Here is a 19364-nt window from a genome sequence, read left to right as displayed (position 1 = left end):
CAAGTCAAACCCTGCTAAAAGCACTCCTTTACAAACCAGACTAAGCCATCTCTCTCAGATAGAGATGCCAGGTTCGTCCACCCTTGTCCCTTGTGTAGTGTATACATGTATTTGAGAGACAGGTAAGTGTAGGCTTACTAGATTTATACACATCTGCCAGAGACTGGGCAGTTTGTTTATTTGACAGTAAATTCAAATAAAATGAAGGGTACATCAAATATTGTCTATACTATGCAGACTCTAAACTCTAACTCAAACTAAACAATTTTTCATTATGTTGCATCCTGTTCCATTTGGTAAAGCAACAGCACCTTGATGATTTCATCATCACTTAAAACATGAAGAGTTATCTAATTGCATGTTCAGTATATTTGAAATCTACTTTTGTCAAAGTTGTTGTTGGACTTGTTTTTTGTATTTTGTACATTGTTGCCGGTGTTTTGGAAGGTGACTTATTTCATGAGATTTACTCAGTAGAAGTTGTCTCGTCAGTTTCTATTTTCTGTTGTGGCTCTCAGTTTACTGAGTTGGAAAGCTGCTTCTTGTTTCACAGATGGAGGGCTCTGAGGAAACAGACAGGTTGGAGTGTTTTCTCTGAGGGTATTTAAAACTTGATGGTAAGAATCTAAAGACTCACCAGGACAAACAGCACATTGCTCTCAATACTATTGTTTCTCAAGCTTCCAGTTGTGAAGTTAAAATATTGTTGTGTAGTGTGCCTTTTTAAAATTGACCAAACCCCAGTGTACCAGATGAGGACTCTATTGTATGAGACTGTCAGCACCATGAGACCTGGTTCTGCTGTGAATGCTCCCACATTTCTTTAGTGTTGCGTTCAAAGACCAGCCAAAAGTATTGCAGTGTCTTTTTTTCAGTTTCAAATGATGGCGCTGAGAGAGGTTACAGTCCAATAGCCACCATTACTCCTGAACTTTGTCTCCATTAACAGATGACAGAGGGAACATTTAGGGCAACACCACTGCTTGCCTGCCAGCTGGTTTCTGGAGGTATTTTGTACTCCATTGTGTTCTGGCATCTTTCTATTCAAGATAGAACAGACGTGTCCAACCAGAAGACCTCTAAAATATGCCAATATAGTTTTTAATGTCTTTTTTATATTGCCTTCTGACTGTAGAAATACTGAGAAAGCAGGTGGTGTGAATAATACAAAGTCTGATCCCCCCTTGTTCAAAAGTGTTAACTACCCAAAGGTTCTGAAGGGCTTTACTGTAGGGGTGACATAATTTACCCCAAGTCAAACAATCATTTAACTGAAGCAGAAACTTGCAAATGGGTGGCACCCCTTGTGCATTGTTTAAAAGTCCCAAAATGGTATAACAATATGAAAATACAGAGCCTTTTTTTCCAACACACTATCAACTGCAAAGATAAACCATGAGGTAAAACATAAACCGTAAAACCAAACTGAGACATTTCCTCTTGTTTTTACTTTTTATTTAAAATACTTTTGCACCATTTGGGTGGGTGTTTCACTTTTAAAGTTTTAGTTCAGGATTCTCCAAATTTTGGTCAGCTGTAAAAGTCTTTATTACGTATATGCTTGGATGAATGTTTGGTTTGGTTATCTTTACATTTTTTAGAGACATCAGAAATCAGGTGAACAGATCATTTAATTTACCACATGAATTGTGATAACATTAAATAAATTGATATTTACCTTTTGCATGAGTTGGTGCCTCATATTACCCCCCACCACCACCACCACCACCACCACCTCCTCTTCTCTTTTATTGTTGGTCCTCGTTTCATTCTCCTCTGTTCTTGTATTTTCTCGTCTCTTCACATCTATTCTTGAATTGTTTCCTCTTCTTTCTCCAAAAAACAGATATAACAGCTACAATCTTGAGAATGAAGGTCAGCAGATTATTGTATCATTCTGAAACATTAAATAATCTGATATTTACCTTTTACACGAGTTAACACTTCCTATTGCCCTCCACCTCCTCTGAAAAATAAATGGAAGACAAAGGGAAATCAGGTGAACAGATACTAACAAAAAATAATTGATACTTACCCAGCCCCTACTCCCCTCTTTTATTCTTGATTCTTTAGTTCTTGTTTCATTTTCTCCTCTCCACCTCCCCTCCTCTCTCTACTGCTCCTCCTTGTATTGTCTCGTCTCTTCACATCTCTTCTTGAATTGTTTCCTCTCTTCTTCTCTCTAAAAAACCAATGCAAACAACAGGAAATAACAGTTAAAATCTTAAAAGAATAAAGGTGAATTCTCTCCTCTCCTCTAAAAGACAAACAGAAAACAAGGAGGATTAGAGTTAAAAACATCTGAAATCAGGTTTATCCATCACTACATCAACACACAAATTGCGATGATATTAAATTAACTGATATTTACCTTTTCCATTTGAGTAACTTCCTGTTGCGCTCCCACCTCCTCCCTCCTCTCCTCTCTCCTCTCCTCACTGTAAAAGATAAATGGAAGTTAAGGAGGGTTGTCGGTAAAAACTTTACACACTAGGTAAATGGAGGTATAATTCATTAGTAATAACATGAAATACATACCTTTTTAATATGAGAAGATTCTCACTTCCTGTTGCCGCCCCACCTCCTCTCCTCTCCACCTCCTCTTCTCTCCCCTCCCTATCTCCACCTCCTCTCCGCTCTCCTCACTGTAAAAGACAAATGTAAGTTAAGGACAGTTGTCGGTAAAAACTTTACATATCAGGTAAACTGAGTTATAATTCATCAGTAAATGAAATGTAAAAGTAACATGAAATACATACCATGAACATGAGAAGATTCTCACATCCTGTTGCCTCCACCTCCCCTCCTCCTCTTCTCTCCTCTCATCTCCACCTCCCTTCCTCCTCTCGTCTCCTCACTGTAAAAGACAGATGGAAGTTAAGGAGGGTTGTCGGTAAAATCTTTACACATCAGGTAAACGGAGGTATAATTCATCAGTAAATGAAATACATACCTTTTGATATGAGAAGATTTCACTTCTTGTTGCCTCCACCTCCGCTACTCCCCTCCTCTCCTCACCTCTCCTTCTCTCTTCTCTCCTTTCCTACAATTACAACCTTAACCACTACAATTATTTCTACCCCTTTTCCCCCAGTGTGGACCCCTGATGAGGTCCTTGTCACTGCAGACTCTTTTTGGTCTAGGGTGGGCGTCGACAGACATGTGAACCTCCTTGACATGGTGTCGCCATCCTTTTCTTTCTCTGCACAGAGGAGTTTCACTGGGAGGGCATAATAGGTTTTCAAAGGCTCGCTGGGTGCCTGGGGTTGGTTAGAGGAGCTCACCTTCTGCAGCTTTCTTAGGGTGATCTTGGTAGGATGATCTGACGGCACACAGCTCCAGTGTTCCTCTTCTAATCCTGGGGTGGGGGAGCTAGGGGGAGGGCTTTGGGGGGAAGAGGTAGCGAAAGAGCAAGGGGAGGAGGAAGGGAAGAACCTATGTGAAGTGTCAATGGAAAAAAGTGAAATTTAAAATGCAAAAGCTTAATGTAATTTAACAGGTTTAATGTTTGATGCTTGTATCACCTGCCTTGGTGACTTGGTGACACTGTGCAGTCTGCAGCATTGGATCACTAATTTAACATAATCAGCCTTCTGTGGAAAGATGAAACAACCACAGCTAACAGCCGTAGTTCAGTGTTGTGCTGCTACTCACCTGAAGTCAAACAGGAGGAAGGAACCACAGAGAGGGTTGTTTAACCGTTTCCACTATGCCATATTTCAGTATCTTAATATATAACCCTCCTTCTGATTTAGAAAAGCTTGCACCTTTTGTTGTCATCTGAGCATCATCATGATCAAGAATTGAATTAAACCCGAGTACACAGCAACAAGGGAAAATGGTCATGTATCAACTTCACTGTATACACAAGTATAAAGGCGAGTGAAAGTCTTAATTCTCTTTTCATTTTCTATTTGGACTTTTAATTAGAAATATGACCAAAAATATCCTCCATATAGACGCACCCGGCAGCAGCAGAGACTTAATGCAGCACAGCAGTGGGGACACATCCATAATATGATACCATGAGCAGCAGCGCCCCCTGCTGCTGCAGCCTCCGCCCTGCAACACTTACACGACAGCCGCAGCAGCAGCAGCAGCAGCAGCACAGTAGCGTTTCTCCTGTCACTACCGGGACTGCCTGTCCTCAGAGGCAGTGTTTACAGCAATAAACCGTCACACAGAGAGACCAACGATCGGCAGACAAAATGGTGAGTCGACACTGTTCAGGTGATTGTGTATTTAATCTGTTTGTAGCAGCGCTGTCAGCCACTCCACCGAATAACCTTCATGTAGCCTATAGTCATAATAGTTTCACTGCAACGGAGCCTGTCAGGTGTTTGTGGAATTGATGCCGATGCATGGTGGTGTTAAATGATCAGATAAAGGCTCTGCTTATGTGATCCGTTACAACATACGCAGCAGCCAGCTGATAAAGCTGCAGGGCTGTGGCCTTTACTGCACGGCCCGTTCTGCCTCGGTGTGACGTTCACAGCAAAGCCTTTAATATCAAGCTGCTGCTGTCGCATGACGGAAGAAATATCTTGTTGATACACTGTGTTACATAAAGCACATGGTCCTGACATGTCTCATACAGATGTTGTGAAACCTGTTATTAATAACTTGTAGATTTACATGAGATTACAAGAGATTGCGTCACAACCCTGCGCTCTTGCATTTGGCTTATAATGAATTATTATGATATAAGAGCCTTTGATTGTCCCAGTGAATGTCTGGACATCCCAAATGTGATATTTCTATAACTACTATGTGAGCTGGATGCATTTAACACGAAATTGTGTTAAATGATGCTGGATCCTTGTGTAAATTCATGATACTGAATTTATGCCTACAGTGAAAATGGCTGTATTTCCATACTATGGGACAAACTGAATGAAATTAATTTTTGGCCTCACTTGTGTCTTATTTGTCCCATGAATTATGTCTTAAACTAAGTGGTTATAACCCCATAAACATTAAAGTAAGGGCAGACTGAGTGCTTGTTATTGGAGTTTTAGTATTTATAAGGGGAATTTAAGGTATGAAGTGAAATACATGTTACCTCGTGATTTTGGGATGATATAGCCAGCCCATTCAGCCTGCAGCATGAGTGGTGACTCAGTAATTCCTGATCTGCTGCTTGGTTAGAAACCAGAAGGTAAAGTCTTTATGCTGTGCCCTCACTCCTTCCTCCTAATCAGGCTGATGGATTCAGTTTCCAACATGTCTTTCTTTTTATAACTCTACTTGGAAGGAGATCTGGTAGTGGACATAAATAAATACACGCATATGACAAATAAAATGAGCCTCTGCTGGTTGTAAATGGATGAATGTAACCCCCCCGTCACTCAACCCCACCACCAGGTGAACTTCACTGTGGATCAGATCCGTGCCATCATGGACAAGAAGTCCAACATCAGGAACATGTCTGTGATTGCCCATGTGGATCATGGGAAGTCCACTCTGACTGACTCGCTGGTGTCCAAGGCAGGGATCATTGCTTCATCCCGTGCCGGAGAGACCCGCTTCACAGACACACGCAAAGACGAGCAGGAGCGCTGCATCACCATCAAATCAACGTATGTGGCTCAGAGAAGTGGGTGTAGACACAGCTCTGTGTGTTTTGTGCAGCCTATTAAAGGTTGTGAAAACTTCTTGACTGTTTCTCTGAAATCAGCAACAAAATTTGGGAGAAGACATATACTAATCAATTGGAGGTTAAGGGCCTTTAAATCTCAAATGCACCTGTCTTTCAATCTGTCGATTGCAGCGTTTACTGCTGTATTTTCAAAACTCCACTCAGAATGTTTCTGTCTGATTCCAGGAAATGCACCAACACTGACATTGATTGACAGCACTAAATATTTTCTAATCATTCCAGTCAAGCCACTTTGTAGCTTTTGAATTGGAAAGTCTCCACCCACCATGTCTGCACCATTGAAGTAAAAGGACCATCTGACTCATCATTGTAATGACTCAGTTTAGAAATTCATTCAGTTGAACTAATTCAATTAAACTTTATTTAATCCATCCTTTACCTAACATTTATTTAAATGCTCAAGTGGTAGAGACAGGTGAACAGTGAACATGTCTTCAGCCTTTTCCTGTTGCCTCTCCGTTATTCAGAGCCATCTCTATGTACTATGAGCTTGGAGAAAACGACCTGGCGTTTATCAAGCAGAGTAAAGACGGAAACGGCTTCCTCATCAACCTGATTGATTCTCCAGGTCACGTTGACTTCTCCTCTGAGGTCACTGCTGCCCTCAGGGTAACTGACGGGGCCCTGGTGGTGGTGGACTGTGTCTCAGGTAATTACAAAATGGCTGACACACTTGCCTCCCCATCCTGCACACACATACACGCACTCTCACTATTCACCCAGGCTCACCTGTTTGTTTCCTCTGACAGGTGTGTGTGTGCAGACAGAGACCGTACTGCGGCAGGCCATCGCTGAGCGCATCAAGCCGGTTCTGATGATGAACAAGATGGACCGGGCCCTACTTGAGCTGCAGCTGGAGACAGATGAGCTCTTCCAGACCTTTCAGCGTATCGTGGAGAACGTCAACGTCATTATCTCCACCTATGGAGAGGATGAGGGGGGACCCATGGGGAACATCATGGTGAGGCAGATGCTCAAACACAACTCAGACACAAAGATATGCTAAAATGGCTGGAAAATGTTGCTATACATTTACTACAGCTGCAAGTTCAAACAATAATATACTTTTTTTGCCCCTCAGATTGACCCTGTTATCGGCACAGTCGGGTTTGGCTCTGGCCTCCATGGCTGGGCTTTCACCTTGAAGCAGTTTGCTGAGATGTATGTGGCTAAGTTCACCAAAGGAGAAGCTCAGCTGGGAACAGCAGAGAGGTGTAAGAAAGTGGAGGACATGATGAAGAAACTGTGGGGAGAAAGGTAAACATGATGGCATGTGTAGACTAGGCTTGTGTTACCGGTGTTACGCTTCACATATTGTAAAAGAGTAACTTAACACAAGACTGAAAAGCAGTGTTTCACTGTTGAATGTTTCCACACCCAGTATCACTGCTGGGTGTGGCCAGTCTGTTGCACCTGTAACCACACCCAACAGTGATGTCACTGTGTACCGACCACACCGTGCAAAACACTTCTACATCACTGCAGCAAAACAGCCGGGGGTTGGCAAAAACAAGATTTTCAGCCGGTGTTAAGTACCTCTTTAAAATAATCTTACACATACCAATAAGTTTTCAGAAATTTTAACTGCCATATATTGCACAATTAAGACAGGATTATGAGGTAGATGTCAATCATTTGAGTGTCATGATGAAATGTGATCATTTATATGCACAGATATTTTGACCCAAATGCCGGCAAGTTCAGTAAGACTGCCACCAGTCCTGATGGCCAGAAACTTCCCCGCACCTTCTGCCAGCTCGTTTTGGACCCCATCTTTAAGGTGAATGGAGATAAAAAAGTGACATAAACCTACAATTTATATGTTAACTAAGTCGGGGCTTAATATTTCTGATGACCATCACATGTCTCTGTATTGTTAAAAATGTAAAGCGCCTGCATGTAGGATTTGAACATTTCTGACCTTGGCACCTCCTAGTGGTAGCACCAAAAACACGTTGTGGTAGACAGCAATTGCATCCAACCTGGAGGACACTAAGATGAGTGGGCTGAAAGCAACACATAGAGTGCACCCATTTTCGCATTTTTTATTGTCTAATTTCTCTGCAAACAAAAACATATGCCATCAGAATAATTTGAGAGATCACATAAAATTGTACACAAAAAAAAAGTTATGGGTGACTTTAAGGAGATGCCTTTTGGCTCGAGTTTGACGCCTTCTTTTTTCCCTCTCTCGCTGTCCTACTAGGTGTTTGATGCCATCATGAATTTCAAGAAGGACGAGACAGCCAAACTAATTGAGAAGCTGGATGTCAAACTAGACTCAGAGGACAAGGAGAAAGAGGGGAAGCCCCTGCTGAAGGCTGTGATGCGTCGCTGGCTGCCTGCCGGAGAGGCCCTGCTGCAGATGATCACCATCCACCTGCCCTCCCCCGTCACTGCACAGAAGTACCGCTGTGAGCTGCTTTATGAAGGGCCAGGAGACGACGATGCCGCCATGGGTCAGTGCAACATTGTCACACCACCTACACCCTCTGGAGACATCATGCTCGATATGGAGCATTTTCATGATGTGGTTTCTTATAATAAATGCCTGATTTATAAGCTTTATTTTGGCTGTACTATATTCAGGGCTTACCGTCTCTGCTGTCTTCTCAGGTATTAAGAACTGCGATCCTAAGGCTCCTCTGATGATGTACATTTCCAAGATGGTCCCAACCAGCGACAAGGGTCGTTTCTATGCCTTTGGCCGTGTGTTCTCTGGCTGTGTGTCCACTGGCCTGAAGGTGCGCATCATGGGGCCAAACTTCAGCCCTGGCAAGAAGGAGGACCTTTATATCAAACCCATCCAGAGGTGAGCATGTCGATGTACAAACCACTACACAGAGGCCTGAGATGGGAGAACAAAGAACATGAGTTCAAAATTCATACTTTTCTTACACTTATGTTTTCATGCATTTGTTGGCAACTTTGTCCGTCTTCCCCTCCATCCAGGACCATTCTGATGATGGGCCGGTATGTGGAGCCTATTGAAGATGTGCCATGTGGCAACATCGTGGGTCTTGTTGGAGTAGACCAGTACCTGGTTAAGACAGGGACCATTACCACCTATGAACAAGTAGTGTATTGCTTTTTTCTCCTGTATGGATATATACTGTAGTTCAAATACTGATGCACCACACAGTTATTTATACTGAGTTATCGCTTGCTGTTTGCATAATTCTTCCTGTTGCAACAACACAAAAAGTCTTTTAGCTTGGTGTCTCTGGCTCTGTCCACAGTCCCACAACATGAGGGTGATGAAGTTCAGTGTGAGCCCTGTGGTCAGAGTTGCTGTGGAGGCCAAGAACCCCGCTGACCTGCCCAAGCTGGTGGAGGGACTGAAGCGTCTGGCCAAGTCCGACCCCATGGTGCAGTGCATCATCGAGGAGTCCGGGGAGCACATCATCGCTGGAGCGGGAGAGCTGCACCTAGAGATCTGCCTGAAGGACTTGGAGGAGGACCACGCCTGCATTCCACTGAAGGTGTGGCAGGGACAACAAAGGAGAAAAGCAACAGAAGCAAAAATAGAATTTTATATAAGGTGGCTAGGTGTCCGACAAGTCTCTGCTCTTTACAGGAGACAAAAGCAAAAAACACATCAAGCTTCTAAATGTTTGTTGGAAGTTAAAGAAAAAATATGTACAGACTGAACACAACAAAGGTGGTGGCTCCCTCCCCTCTAATTTAAACACACTGCTTCATTTAAAAAAGGCTTAATTATCACGACTACACAATTTAGAAAAGACAATCATTTATAGAGATTTGGTATGAGGTGAGACTTGATAGAATTGGTTTCATCTTAGACTGAGAGTGTTTAAAATATTAAACTTAAGAGCTTCAGGAATGTAAAGGTGTGTGAGTGTGTATAATAAGTTACATCTGAACACAGTTTTCCATCTCAAGCTTGTCCAAGTTGAAAATAAGCAGAATTATCCTTTCACAGACACTTAAAGTTAAAATGATTTTAAGAGATTAAATACAGCATATGCGCATCCTCACATTGTTGCATCACCACCCATACTCTCAATCTTTTCCTTCATCCCTATCCAGAAATCAGACCCAGTCGTGTCTTACAGAGAGACAGTGATGGAAGAGTCAGACCAGATGTGTCTGTCCAAGTCCCCCAACAAGCACAATCGTCTCTTCATGAAGTCCCGTCCTTTCCCCGACGGCCTGGCTGAAGACATCGAGAAGGGGGAGGTCACCGCTCGGCAGGAGCTCAAGTCTCGTGCCCGTTACCTCGCCGACAAGTACGAGTGGGAGGCGGGAGAAGCCAGGAAGATCTGGTGCTTCGGTCCAGATGGAACCGGGGCCAACCTGCTGATAGACATGACAAAGGGGGTTCAGTACCTCAACGAGATCAAGGACAGTGTGGTGGCTGGTTTCCAGTGGGCGACTAAAGAGGTGGGCAGCATTCAACTGCAACTGCAAGCACATTTTAAATTAGTAACTCTGTGTAGTCACATTTTTTGACATGCATCTGTGATGTTGTGCTTCATCCTGCAGGGTGCTCTATGTGAGGAGAATATGCGCTCAATTCGCTTTGACATTCATGACGTGACACTGCACGCAGACGCCATCCACCGCGGTGGAGGACAGATTATTCCCACAGCTCGCAGGGTCCTGTATGCCTGCCAGCTCACCGCTCAGCCACGACTCATGGAGCCGGTATACCTGGTGGAGATACAGGTGTGTATGGAGGCCTATTTCCTCCAAAACAAATCTTTGAAATAAGACTGAAATCGTAATTTATATCTATTATTATCTTATTATCTATCTCTATTAATATCTATATAGACTAAACTTGATTATGTTTGTGACTTTGTGTGGATTTATTTAAGCAAGTTAAAAACTACAACAGAAAAAGAAAGTGGCATCATTTTGAATGTAAAAATATTATAGATCTACAAATGTTTTGCGGATTTACAGAAATGATCCAAATGATCTTTTAATGACTGTACCGTATCGGGATTATATTGTCTCCATGCCACTTAACTCACCATCAGTATTATGTTTGACAACTCTCTGAAGCCAGTTCACACTCCATGTCTGACTGCTGCTCCTCTTGTCCGAGCAGTGCCCGGAGCATGTGGTCGGTGGGATCTACGGTGTGCTGAACAGGAAGCGAGGTCACGTGTTTGAGGAATCCCAAGTGATAGGCACTCCCATGTTTGTGGTGAAAGCCTACCTGCCTGTCAACGAGTCCTTTGGTGAGTTTGTGTTTTACTTAGTACTGTGAGATGTCTTCTATCGTGGGATCTGACTCACACTCCTCACACTGTAGTTTCATAAAAAATCTTGTATGAATCTTCCACATTTTCAACAACTTCACCAGAATGTTATTCTTTTCAATGCACCAATGTGTTTAGTTTTAGAATAATGCACCTTATTTATTCATTTGGTCTTGGTTAGTAATTTTACAGGAGCGCTCATATGGGAGGGCTTCATGATTCGAAAAGTCTTGAGTGAAGGAGAGACTGCTAGAAAGGTCTAAAGATTAAATCAGATCTTTGAAGCGTCTGAACACGAAGACCCATATCAGTGTTTTTAATTTATAAATGTCGAAATTAATAAATACAGATTGTAAAGAGATGAAGATTAGAGGATGTTTATAGGGAATTTTACAGAGCATCAAGGTCACAGGGGGTCGGACATTTATTTCCTTATTCCAGGCAGAGAAGAATATTCCACTATTTATCTGTATCTATTGCCTGCAGGGTTCACAGCTGACCTGCGCAGTAACACTGGAGGCCAGGCCTTTCCTCAGTGTATGTTTGACCACTGGCAGATTCTCCAGGGAGACCCCAGCGACCCCGCCAGCAGACCCTCCCAGATTGTCGCTGAAATTAGGAAACGCAAAGGTCTGAAAGAGGGCATACCTGCCCTCGACAACTACTTGGACAAACTGTAACACCGACCCTGGATTCGAAAAATACCAAATCAATCTCTAAACCCTACCCCATGGGCACTTTAAAATCTTTGCACAGGCTTAAAGATACATCGCACAATTTCTTTTGACTTTGACTCCAGAGCAGAAACAAAGCTTAAAGCTTTTGTTGTAGGCTAGTGGAAGCTACAATGCTTTTTTCATTTCACAGCTACAGTACACCAAGTGCCTAGGGCGAGGGTTTTGGGGAACAATTGGATCAAAGCAGTTGTATTCCTTGTTTCTTCTTTTCCTCCACATCACCCCCCCGCCTCATCTGTCAGGACTGTACAGTGCACTGTGATACTGCTGCAATAATGCGTATTTAGATGGATCATGGCCAGATAAAACCATGGAAACCACAATAAAGTGTTACAGAAGTCAAATTCCCTGGATTGAACCTTTGTTCAGTTGATGTAATTAATAAAAACATTAAACTCAATGAAATGTGACTCCTGAAATTCTATTATTTCTATAAGTTCAACATTTTGGGAAATACACTCATTGGCTTTGTGGCAGTGATTTAGATGATGCCACTCTCACATCTGTGTGGTGAATATAGCCTAAGACTACAGCCAGCAGCAGGTTAGCTTAGCTTAGCACAAAGACAGAAAACAATTAGCCATTTTACAGGGGTTATTTACAGTGGTGGTTAAAGTAAGTAAAAGTACTAATACCACATTTAAAAAAAAATACTCTTTCTTGTAATGAAAATGTTACTGTAAAAGTGTGTAATTATAATCAGGCAAATGGAGCTGATGTATTAAAAGTAAAAGTACTAAATGCAGACAAATGGCCCCTGTGACTTATCTATTGTATCATTTGATTATTATTATTGCTAAGTTTCTTCTGTTTTCCCTCTTTCACTAATAAGAAAGCTGTAAAGACTGTAAATGAGTGTATCGTTGTCTTTATTCTCCCCCATGGCATTTTGTTCTAAGGACTGTACTTATTTATATCATGCATTATATACCCCACCCACCCAAAAAAAACAAGCACCACAATACATTTTCCTCACTCTTTAATCAATAGTTATTTCAAGTTACATATATAATGTTAATAAATGCCACTTTAATATACAACCCTTTAACTTCCGCACCAAGAGGGAAAGCTCTTCCGCCCACACTTTTTAAAACAAAGCTAGAAAGAAACATATCTGAAGAGTTAGTGTGCATCCATAGAACAACCAAATGAACATATGCAAGGCCGAGAAGTGCAAGGTATCATGGGTATAGGCAACTACCAAGCAAGGACACAAGATATCACAGATTGTACTGTATGTAGAAACCCGAAAAATTGCTTACCATAATCATGTTGTTAAGATTAATATGAAGATCGGTTCAAATTCACCAAGAGTTCATAAAGCCTATGAGGTCTATGAGTCTATGGAAGTTACAGCTGATGTGGAATTGAGTGAAATGCTGGTTTTAACAGTGATGAGGAACTTGTCTTGGCAAATCTGATAAACTGTACATTCATACAGTTGCGACTCTCCTTTGCCGTAATGCTGTGGAGAACAGGAAGGGGAATTGTACAGCTTAAGTAGAATTCAGTGTCGAGCCTTACGCCGTCAATCCACAGCAGTGACATCAATACTGTGAATAATCTGAGCGGCTCCTCACTCCCTCTCTCCTTCCCTTGTGGAGTCGGTTACAGTCATGTCTGTTTCAGAGGTTGGCATCACTACAACACAGAGGGATAAAGGAAGCCACTGAGAGAGAGAGAGAGAGAGAGAGAGACAGCCTCTCAAATGACGAGCTACGCCCCATGTAGTGAGCTACGCCGCTTTACGGCTGTTTGGCCTCCCACGTGGCCAACAGTAGTGCACTACATGGAGGGAACAGTATGATGTCTGAGAGATTAGTCCCCAGTGCGGCTGCTGAGGTGTGGCCCCGCGCTGGTGTCAGGTTGTCACATTTGATGGAAGATCGTTGTTATGTCAGAGGTGACTATGTGTAGAAGATGACCTCAGGAATCTGTCCGTCCTCTACAGAAGTGCCGTTGTTGTTGCCCGCTGCGTAGCAGAAGGTGAAACACGTCTTTGTGCCAGTGGATGATGACTCGTGTGTTACCTTTCGCATTCCCTTAGTCCCATAATGAGAGTCTGGACCCTGCAACACAGACGGAGAGGTTGAACACACTGCTGGAGCTGCATAGTGACACATTAGATACTCTAAAATTTCCACAAGGAGGGAAAATAAATTAGAGCTGAAACAATAAGTTGATAGATAGAAAATGTTTTTTCTTTTTTTTTTTTTGTCATTTTTTTTTTTTTTTTTTTTTACAATTGATTAGTTATTTAAGTCAAGCTTCTCAATTGTAAAGATGTGCTGGTGTTCTTTGTCTTCTATTTGAGTAAATCTATTATAGTAGTCAGCTTTTTGGACTGGACACTATTTATTTGACATTTTATAGACCAAACAATTGAGAAATCAGCAGACTCATCAATAATGAAAATAATGGTTGTTGCTGCATGTGTATCTGGTCAGATGACCAACACGTCACAGACCTTCAGTGTAGCACAGGCAGTGTAGTTGACGTTGGGTAATATCTCCACTGGTTCTTTGAACATGACTCTGAAGGTGTTGGCGGAGCCATCACAGCTGAAGCCTGTATCATTCTGGCCCAGCACCGTGTTACTGTCTGTGTGAATGATCTGCATTGAGAGAGAGAGAAAGAGAAAATATGTTATACATCATGACTACAACATATAGCAAAACCGGACACAGAGTTTCTGAAGGGTTCGTGTCCACACCTGTATGTTAACTTGGTAGTCTGTGGGTCCGTGTATAGAGCCGTAGAGACCGAACCCAACCACAAATATCCTTCTGTTTACGGAGAATCTGAGAAGAAAAACAGAACGGGAATATATCAAGAAGGGAGAAGATACGATGAGCTGGGTAAAACTGTACGTACAACATGTGGTGTGTCTTCCTTCGTAGTTTTCTAGTCACAGAACTAACCCCTTTTTCACAGCAGACAGTTTCACTTGTCATAGCAGGAAAAGCACAGAAGTAACTAATAACATGAGCGACGGTTCGGTCTTAGTAAGCCATGCCAGTGAGCCAGCATGCACAATACTGAGGCTCTCACTGGAACAGAGCCATCGTTTATGTTATCAGTTACAACTGTGCTTGCCTTAGAAAAGGTCTATTAATGACCACAGTGCTGACAGTGTGTCAACCATGACTTTGACAGGTAAATATTCTGTTCTGTGACGACAGCAGAAGTTTTTTCAGGTTTCTTAAAGTCTGTGTTCCTGTTAACAAGTCCCTGGCCTTACATCATTAGGTATAGTAGGAGTATGGCATGGTAAACATCATCTGTTTTATTGGCTTACTGACTGACTGACCAAATATTTTGAAAATGTGTCATTCAGTTTAAGTTTGAGTGGAGCAGGGAAAAGTGCAAATGCAGCCAATGTAATCTACACTAAAACAGACTTAATAATTTTCTTATTCTACGGCTGAACTCTGGAAGTGGACTTTCACTGACTTTACTGTAATTTTCTTCAAAAATCATAGGCCATTTTTAGTTCATAAATAATAACTAAATATTGATTGCACTGAATTAATATGCCTTGACATCTAACTAACTTTAAAGTCTATTTTTGTAAAAGAAAAAAAAAAGAGTAAGGCTGTAATTAAATTTTTAAAATGCTCTGCTCCTCACTTACCGTATGCGGTCGCTTGTCCCGCTGTAACCCCAACGGCTCTCCACCTGTCCAAAACGCGTGATGCTGCACTCCTTCCCGCGGAGGCAGCAGCGAGGCCGGTCAATGAAATCTACACGAGGCTTTGGGTTCACTGTGAAGTGGAGGAAGAGACTCACCACCTCCCTGTCTGTCAGAATACTGGACTGGGCTGGACCTGAGGGCACGATGACAAGACCCGAAGACAAGGATCAGGGTCTGAAGCACAGGATGTGTGTGTGTGTGTGTGTGTGTTTTGGGAGATTAAAGTAAAGCTACAATGTTGGTTTCATTGTGTTTCTGTTCACCTGCAGCAAACTCCTCAATGGTCATGAGAGGGAAGCGGATGAGTGTGAGAGCTTTGCCCAGGACTTTGCGTTTGTTCTCGGGTGTGGGCTGCAGCTGCTGCCTGTGAGCCTCGGCCTCGGCCCAACGCACCGCAGCACCAAACAAACGCACCTCCCTCACCCCGAGAGTATCCCTCTCCAACACTGCCACCAATGTATCTAAGGGAGGGAGAGATGAAAAAGCAATGGTCAGTTAGGCTGTTATCCTGAAACACAACGTGTGGCACCAATGACAGCATTCACAAGGCGACATTACCCAAATCTATGTCTGTAAAGCCTTCAGCGGCGAGAGCATCTCCAGTGTTCTTATCGATGTTTTCTAGACAGAGGCTGGCAAGCTGAGGCTCATCAAACAACCGTGCCTGAAACAAAGAATATACCACAGTTTTAAGAACACATTTTTTACTATACGGCCTAGTTAGAGAATTCACAACTGCACTTAAAAGAATGACAATTCAGTAATTACTGTATTGCAAGAAGATCTATGAGCAGGACTGGATCTCAAACCTTAATACTTTTTTGGGATGAGCCAAAATATGTTCGTGGCATCAACTTTCAAAAGCTGACAAATACCGAAAGCTGGCATCAAATGTCTGGTCAGACTTGTAATCTTGTTTACTTATTCTTTGATGGGACAGTTTCTGATTTAAACCATCATTTTGCCAATTGTAGACTGTATTATATTATTGTCATTTATTTTTAAGGTTTTGGACAGCTGCTGGTGCATGTTTAGACATGTAATATTTGAGAACTTTGGCTTCTTCTGTTGAATAAAAAAAGAGTTTTGTCAAAAAACATGTTTATATTTCTCAATATAAGGTATCATATTGTATTGAAACTCAGCTATCATATCAGCAACAGTATGAACAACATATATAAGGATACCCAACTTCAACTGTGAATTAAAAATTTCAGCTCTGTTGCATATCATACTGACAGCTTTGGCACACTAAAAATATCAACTTCTAGGGCAGCAAAACTAGGGGTTGTAAGAAGCAGCAATTTTTCACTAAATTGACAGATGCATATAGATATAAAGGCAGGGCAGTCAGTCCTACACATCAAATCACACAAAAGAACTGGTCAACATTCAAGGATGGGGGAAGCAGACCTGTGTGAGCAGCATGAAAGCATTGTCTGCTCTCAAGTTCTTCTTGAGGAACTCCACACAGTGAGCCTCCAGGGCTGGCACTGCATACTTTTTAGCTGTATATAGTGTGGTCATCACCGTCTCAGGCCCGATCTGGACTTCATCAGAGTAGAGAAACCTGCAGGAGAGTACACAAGTTGTACAAAGCGTTGCAATTTTATTGTGGCACACAATTTAGATATTTGTGTGCTTAACTTCATTATAAATCATGATGAATGCACTGGTATGAAATTTTATGTTGCATTGTCTGAGTTTAATTTGAGCTGCAAATTCTTGCTATTTCCCAAATGCTGATATGACATATGAAATAAAAATAAACCTAACACACGCCCACTTTCAGGACATGCAAATCATCCGTTTAAATGCCACCCTCTCTCCCTCCACACACTCCTCACTTTAGCAGCGACAGAAAGGCAGCTGGTTCCACATCAGGAAGCTCGATTTCCGTTGAGGTCGTCGCCATCCCACCGTTGAACATGGCATCAAACACTGCGCTCCCCACCGCCAGAACAAACCTGTCAGCACACAGCAACAACAAAAAACAAGAGACAGGTTACGTCTTTTCGCTTTGCAGACTCAGCGTTAGCTAGCTAACAGTTTGAATGCTCATGCTGCAGTTAATCATCTTACCTGTGCGCAGGTATCCTCTGGACACCCATTCCCTTGCCCACTAAAAAATGAACGTCACTGAGCACTTCGTTGTTGAAGAGGAAAGCAAATCTCTCCTTGACGGTGCTCTTCGTCGCCTGCCAGTTGTACACTGGCTCTCGGTACACCAGTACAGACGCAGCTGCCGGAGTGGCGGTCGGTGCTGCCGCCGAGGACGCGTTTGACGCTGCGGTGGGTGCCATGTTGGACGCCGGGGTGGCCATGGCTCCGGCTGCCGCAGCACCTGCCGCAGCGGACTGCTGCAGGGAGTTCTGCGCAGTCGGCGGAGCTCCGGTCGAAACACCGTTGCTGTCTCCCCCGCCAGGCCCCAGCTGCGGGTTCGGACGCCTCGCTGCTCCCTGTGCTCCCCCGGCCGCACCAACCGCTCCGCCGTTGGATGCTGGCATGGAGAAAACGCTGTTACTGGGCTGGCTGTTTCCCAAAGGACCCGGTCCGGAGAAATTAAGGCAAGGAGGCCTGCCGCTGTTGTCTCCAGCAGCCATCTTGAACCTAGCGTAGGCGTAAACAACACACTTCATCGCGTTGAGTCTTTCTAGTCGTCTCACAGTCATAACTTTCTTTTGCTGCCCCTCGGCGTTTGTTCTTGGTACTACACGGTGCTCTCATCTGCACAGGAGGTCCATTTTCCTCTCACACCAGTATTCAATCTATAGCAGGGTAATAGCTAATCAGTTGCATTGGTAGTCTCTGATCTAAATATGTTCATGGGAGAACAGTTTAAAACCTGTACATTTGAGTTCATACTTCTATATATATATATATATATATATATATATAATAGTGTTTAATGCCCATTTCCACCCTATTACTGCCCTAATCATACAGACCCCTGCCACGTAACTGTACATTTCAACAATCATTAGGCACAACTGGTCAGATCACATTTTAGTCCCAGGACCTTCTTGCTGTAAAGCGACAATGTAAACCCACCATGTCACAAGCTATTATCCAGTATTACAGTCACCATCATTACCGACTGTAAATTATTTCTAGATGAAAGTATGCATGGTATTGCAGCTGCAGCAGCACTCTCTCTTGCTGTTATTAAAAGTAAACTGCTAATACTTTGACGCACAGTATTTTAGTTGACTAAACAAAACCTAAAATAGAAATGGATGAAGCAAGCAAGTCTTTTAAAAGTCCAGTGCATAAAGTAATAATAAGCAAATTACAATTTGTCTTAGTGAGCAAAATAAATTAGTTTAGAGCAGCAACATAAGTGATTTCCTTATCCATATATCCCATACTTACTATCTATTTTGAAGAAAATGTGATAATATAAGAAACTGCTATATATTGTGAGTAAATATTACTCTTAATAGCATGTATACTGTGTAAATACTGTGAACAAGTCATCAGACAAACTTTACTTTAGGCTTCAAATGAGTACAGCTGTATGTGTAAAGTTGAGATTGAGATATTGTCATTATGAGATAAACCCACTTATGGGTTCTGCCCATTCATTACAACGCATGTGCGCCAATATCAAATGAGTCCTTTATGCAGAGTGCCACATGTTTTATGATATGTTTTATAATTTATCAGGGCCATAACTGGCACTAAGAACAATGAGATCATGCCCTGTATTTTTTATAATAATTTGAGGATTAGAGGGATACTATTAATGTGCAATAGAATAGCCAAAATAAATGCAGTTTACAAAGCTGGGAATATTACACCAGACAACTTTTCTAAAATGCTTTGTAACTTTGAAAACAATGAATGAAATCCCTCGCCGTCATCACTGAGTGCATTACACCGACCAGGACGCTATTAATTCAGCCCGATCCCGTCTCGGTCTCCTCCTTTCACCCCACCGCGAGCCCCTCTCTCCTCTCCCTGCCTGCTACTCATCAAGCGTGACGTCAGGGCGGCGCGGCGCGGGGGAGCTGTCCTCGCGCGGAGGGTGCTGCTGCTGAAAC

General features: G+C 42.6%; 2 protein-coding genes across 2 annotated transcripts; one reads left to right on the top strand and one right to left on the bottom strand.

Annotated features, from left to right (window-relative positions):
- Positions 1-6195: 6195 nt before the first annotated feature.
- On the top strand, positions 6196-11991 carry LOC139295989 (elongation factor 2b). The gene is made up of 12 exons (XM_070918229.1): positions 6196-6308; positions 6409-6620; positions 6741-6916; positions 7334-7439; positions 7866-8118; positions 8276-8471; positions 8612-8735; positions 8899-9141; positions 9710-10063; positions 10166-10348; positions 10737-10869; positions 11377-11991. Exons 2-12 carry the CDS (start codon positions 6474-6476, stop codon positions 11568-11570), a joined length of 2109 nt encoding a protein of 702 aa, XP_070774330.1. The 5' UTR covers positions 6196-6308; positions 6409-6473; the 3' UTR covers positions 11571-11991.
- A 598-nt stretch (positions 11992-12589) lies between these two features.
- LOC139296179 (BTB/POZ domain-containing protein 2-like) lies at positions 12590-17993 on the bottom strand. The gene is made up of 9 exons (XM_070918518.1): positions 17404-17993; positions 17169-17288; positions 16735-16891; positions 15880-15985; positions 15585-15782; positions 15262-15454; positions 14341-14428; positions 14095-14241; positions 12590-13696 (listed from the first exon to the last, which is right to left on the bottom strand). Exons 1-9 carry the CDS (start codon positions 17991-17993, stop codon positions 13535-13537), a joined length of 1761 nt encoding a protein of 586 aa, XP_070774619.1. The 3' UTR covers positions 12590-13534.
- Between the last annotated feature and the right edge of the window lie 1371 nt (positions 17994-19364).

This window comes from Enoplosus armatus, chromosome 14 (assembly GCF_043641665.1).
Source record: "Enoplosus armatus isolate fEnoArm2 chromosome 14, fEnoArm2.hap1, whole genome shotgun sequence".
Lineage (NCBI taxonomy): Eukaryota > Metazoa > Chordata > Actinopteri > Centrarchiformes > Enoplosidae > Enoplosus > Enoplosus armatus.
The sequence above is the reverse complement of the archived record's forward strand: the minus strand, read 5'-3'. Positions and strand labels throughout refer to the sequence as shown.

Excerpts from the sequence above, each read along its gene's own strand:
- LOC139295989 (XM_070918229.1), top strand. The coding sequence starts at position 6,474 with ATGATGAACAAGATGGACCGGGCCCTACTTGAGCTGCAGCTGGAGACA. Across the intron at positions 10,349-10,736 it reads TATACCTGGTGGAGATACAG|TGCCCGGAGCATGTGGTCGG; the intron begins GTGTGTATGGAG and ends TTGTCCGAGCAG. Across the intron at positions 10,870-11,376 it reads GCCTGTCAACGAGTCCTTTG|GGTTCACAGCTGACCTGCGC; the intron begins GTGAGTTTGTGT and ends TATTGCCTGCAG.
- LOC139296179 (XM_070918518.1), bottom strand. The coding sequence starts at position 17,993 with ATGACTGTGAGACGACTAGAAAGACTCAACGCGATGAAGTGTGTTGTT. Across the intron at positions 17,289-17,403 it reads CAGAGGATACCTGCGCACAG|GTTTGTTCTGGCGGTGGGGA; the intron begins GTAAGATGATTA and ends GTGTGCTGACAG. Across the intron at positions 15,455-15,584 it reads CATTGAGGAGTTTGCTGCAG|GTCCAGCCCAGTCCAGTATT; the intron begins GTGAACAGAAAC and ends TCGTGCCCTCAG.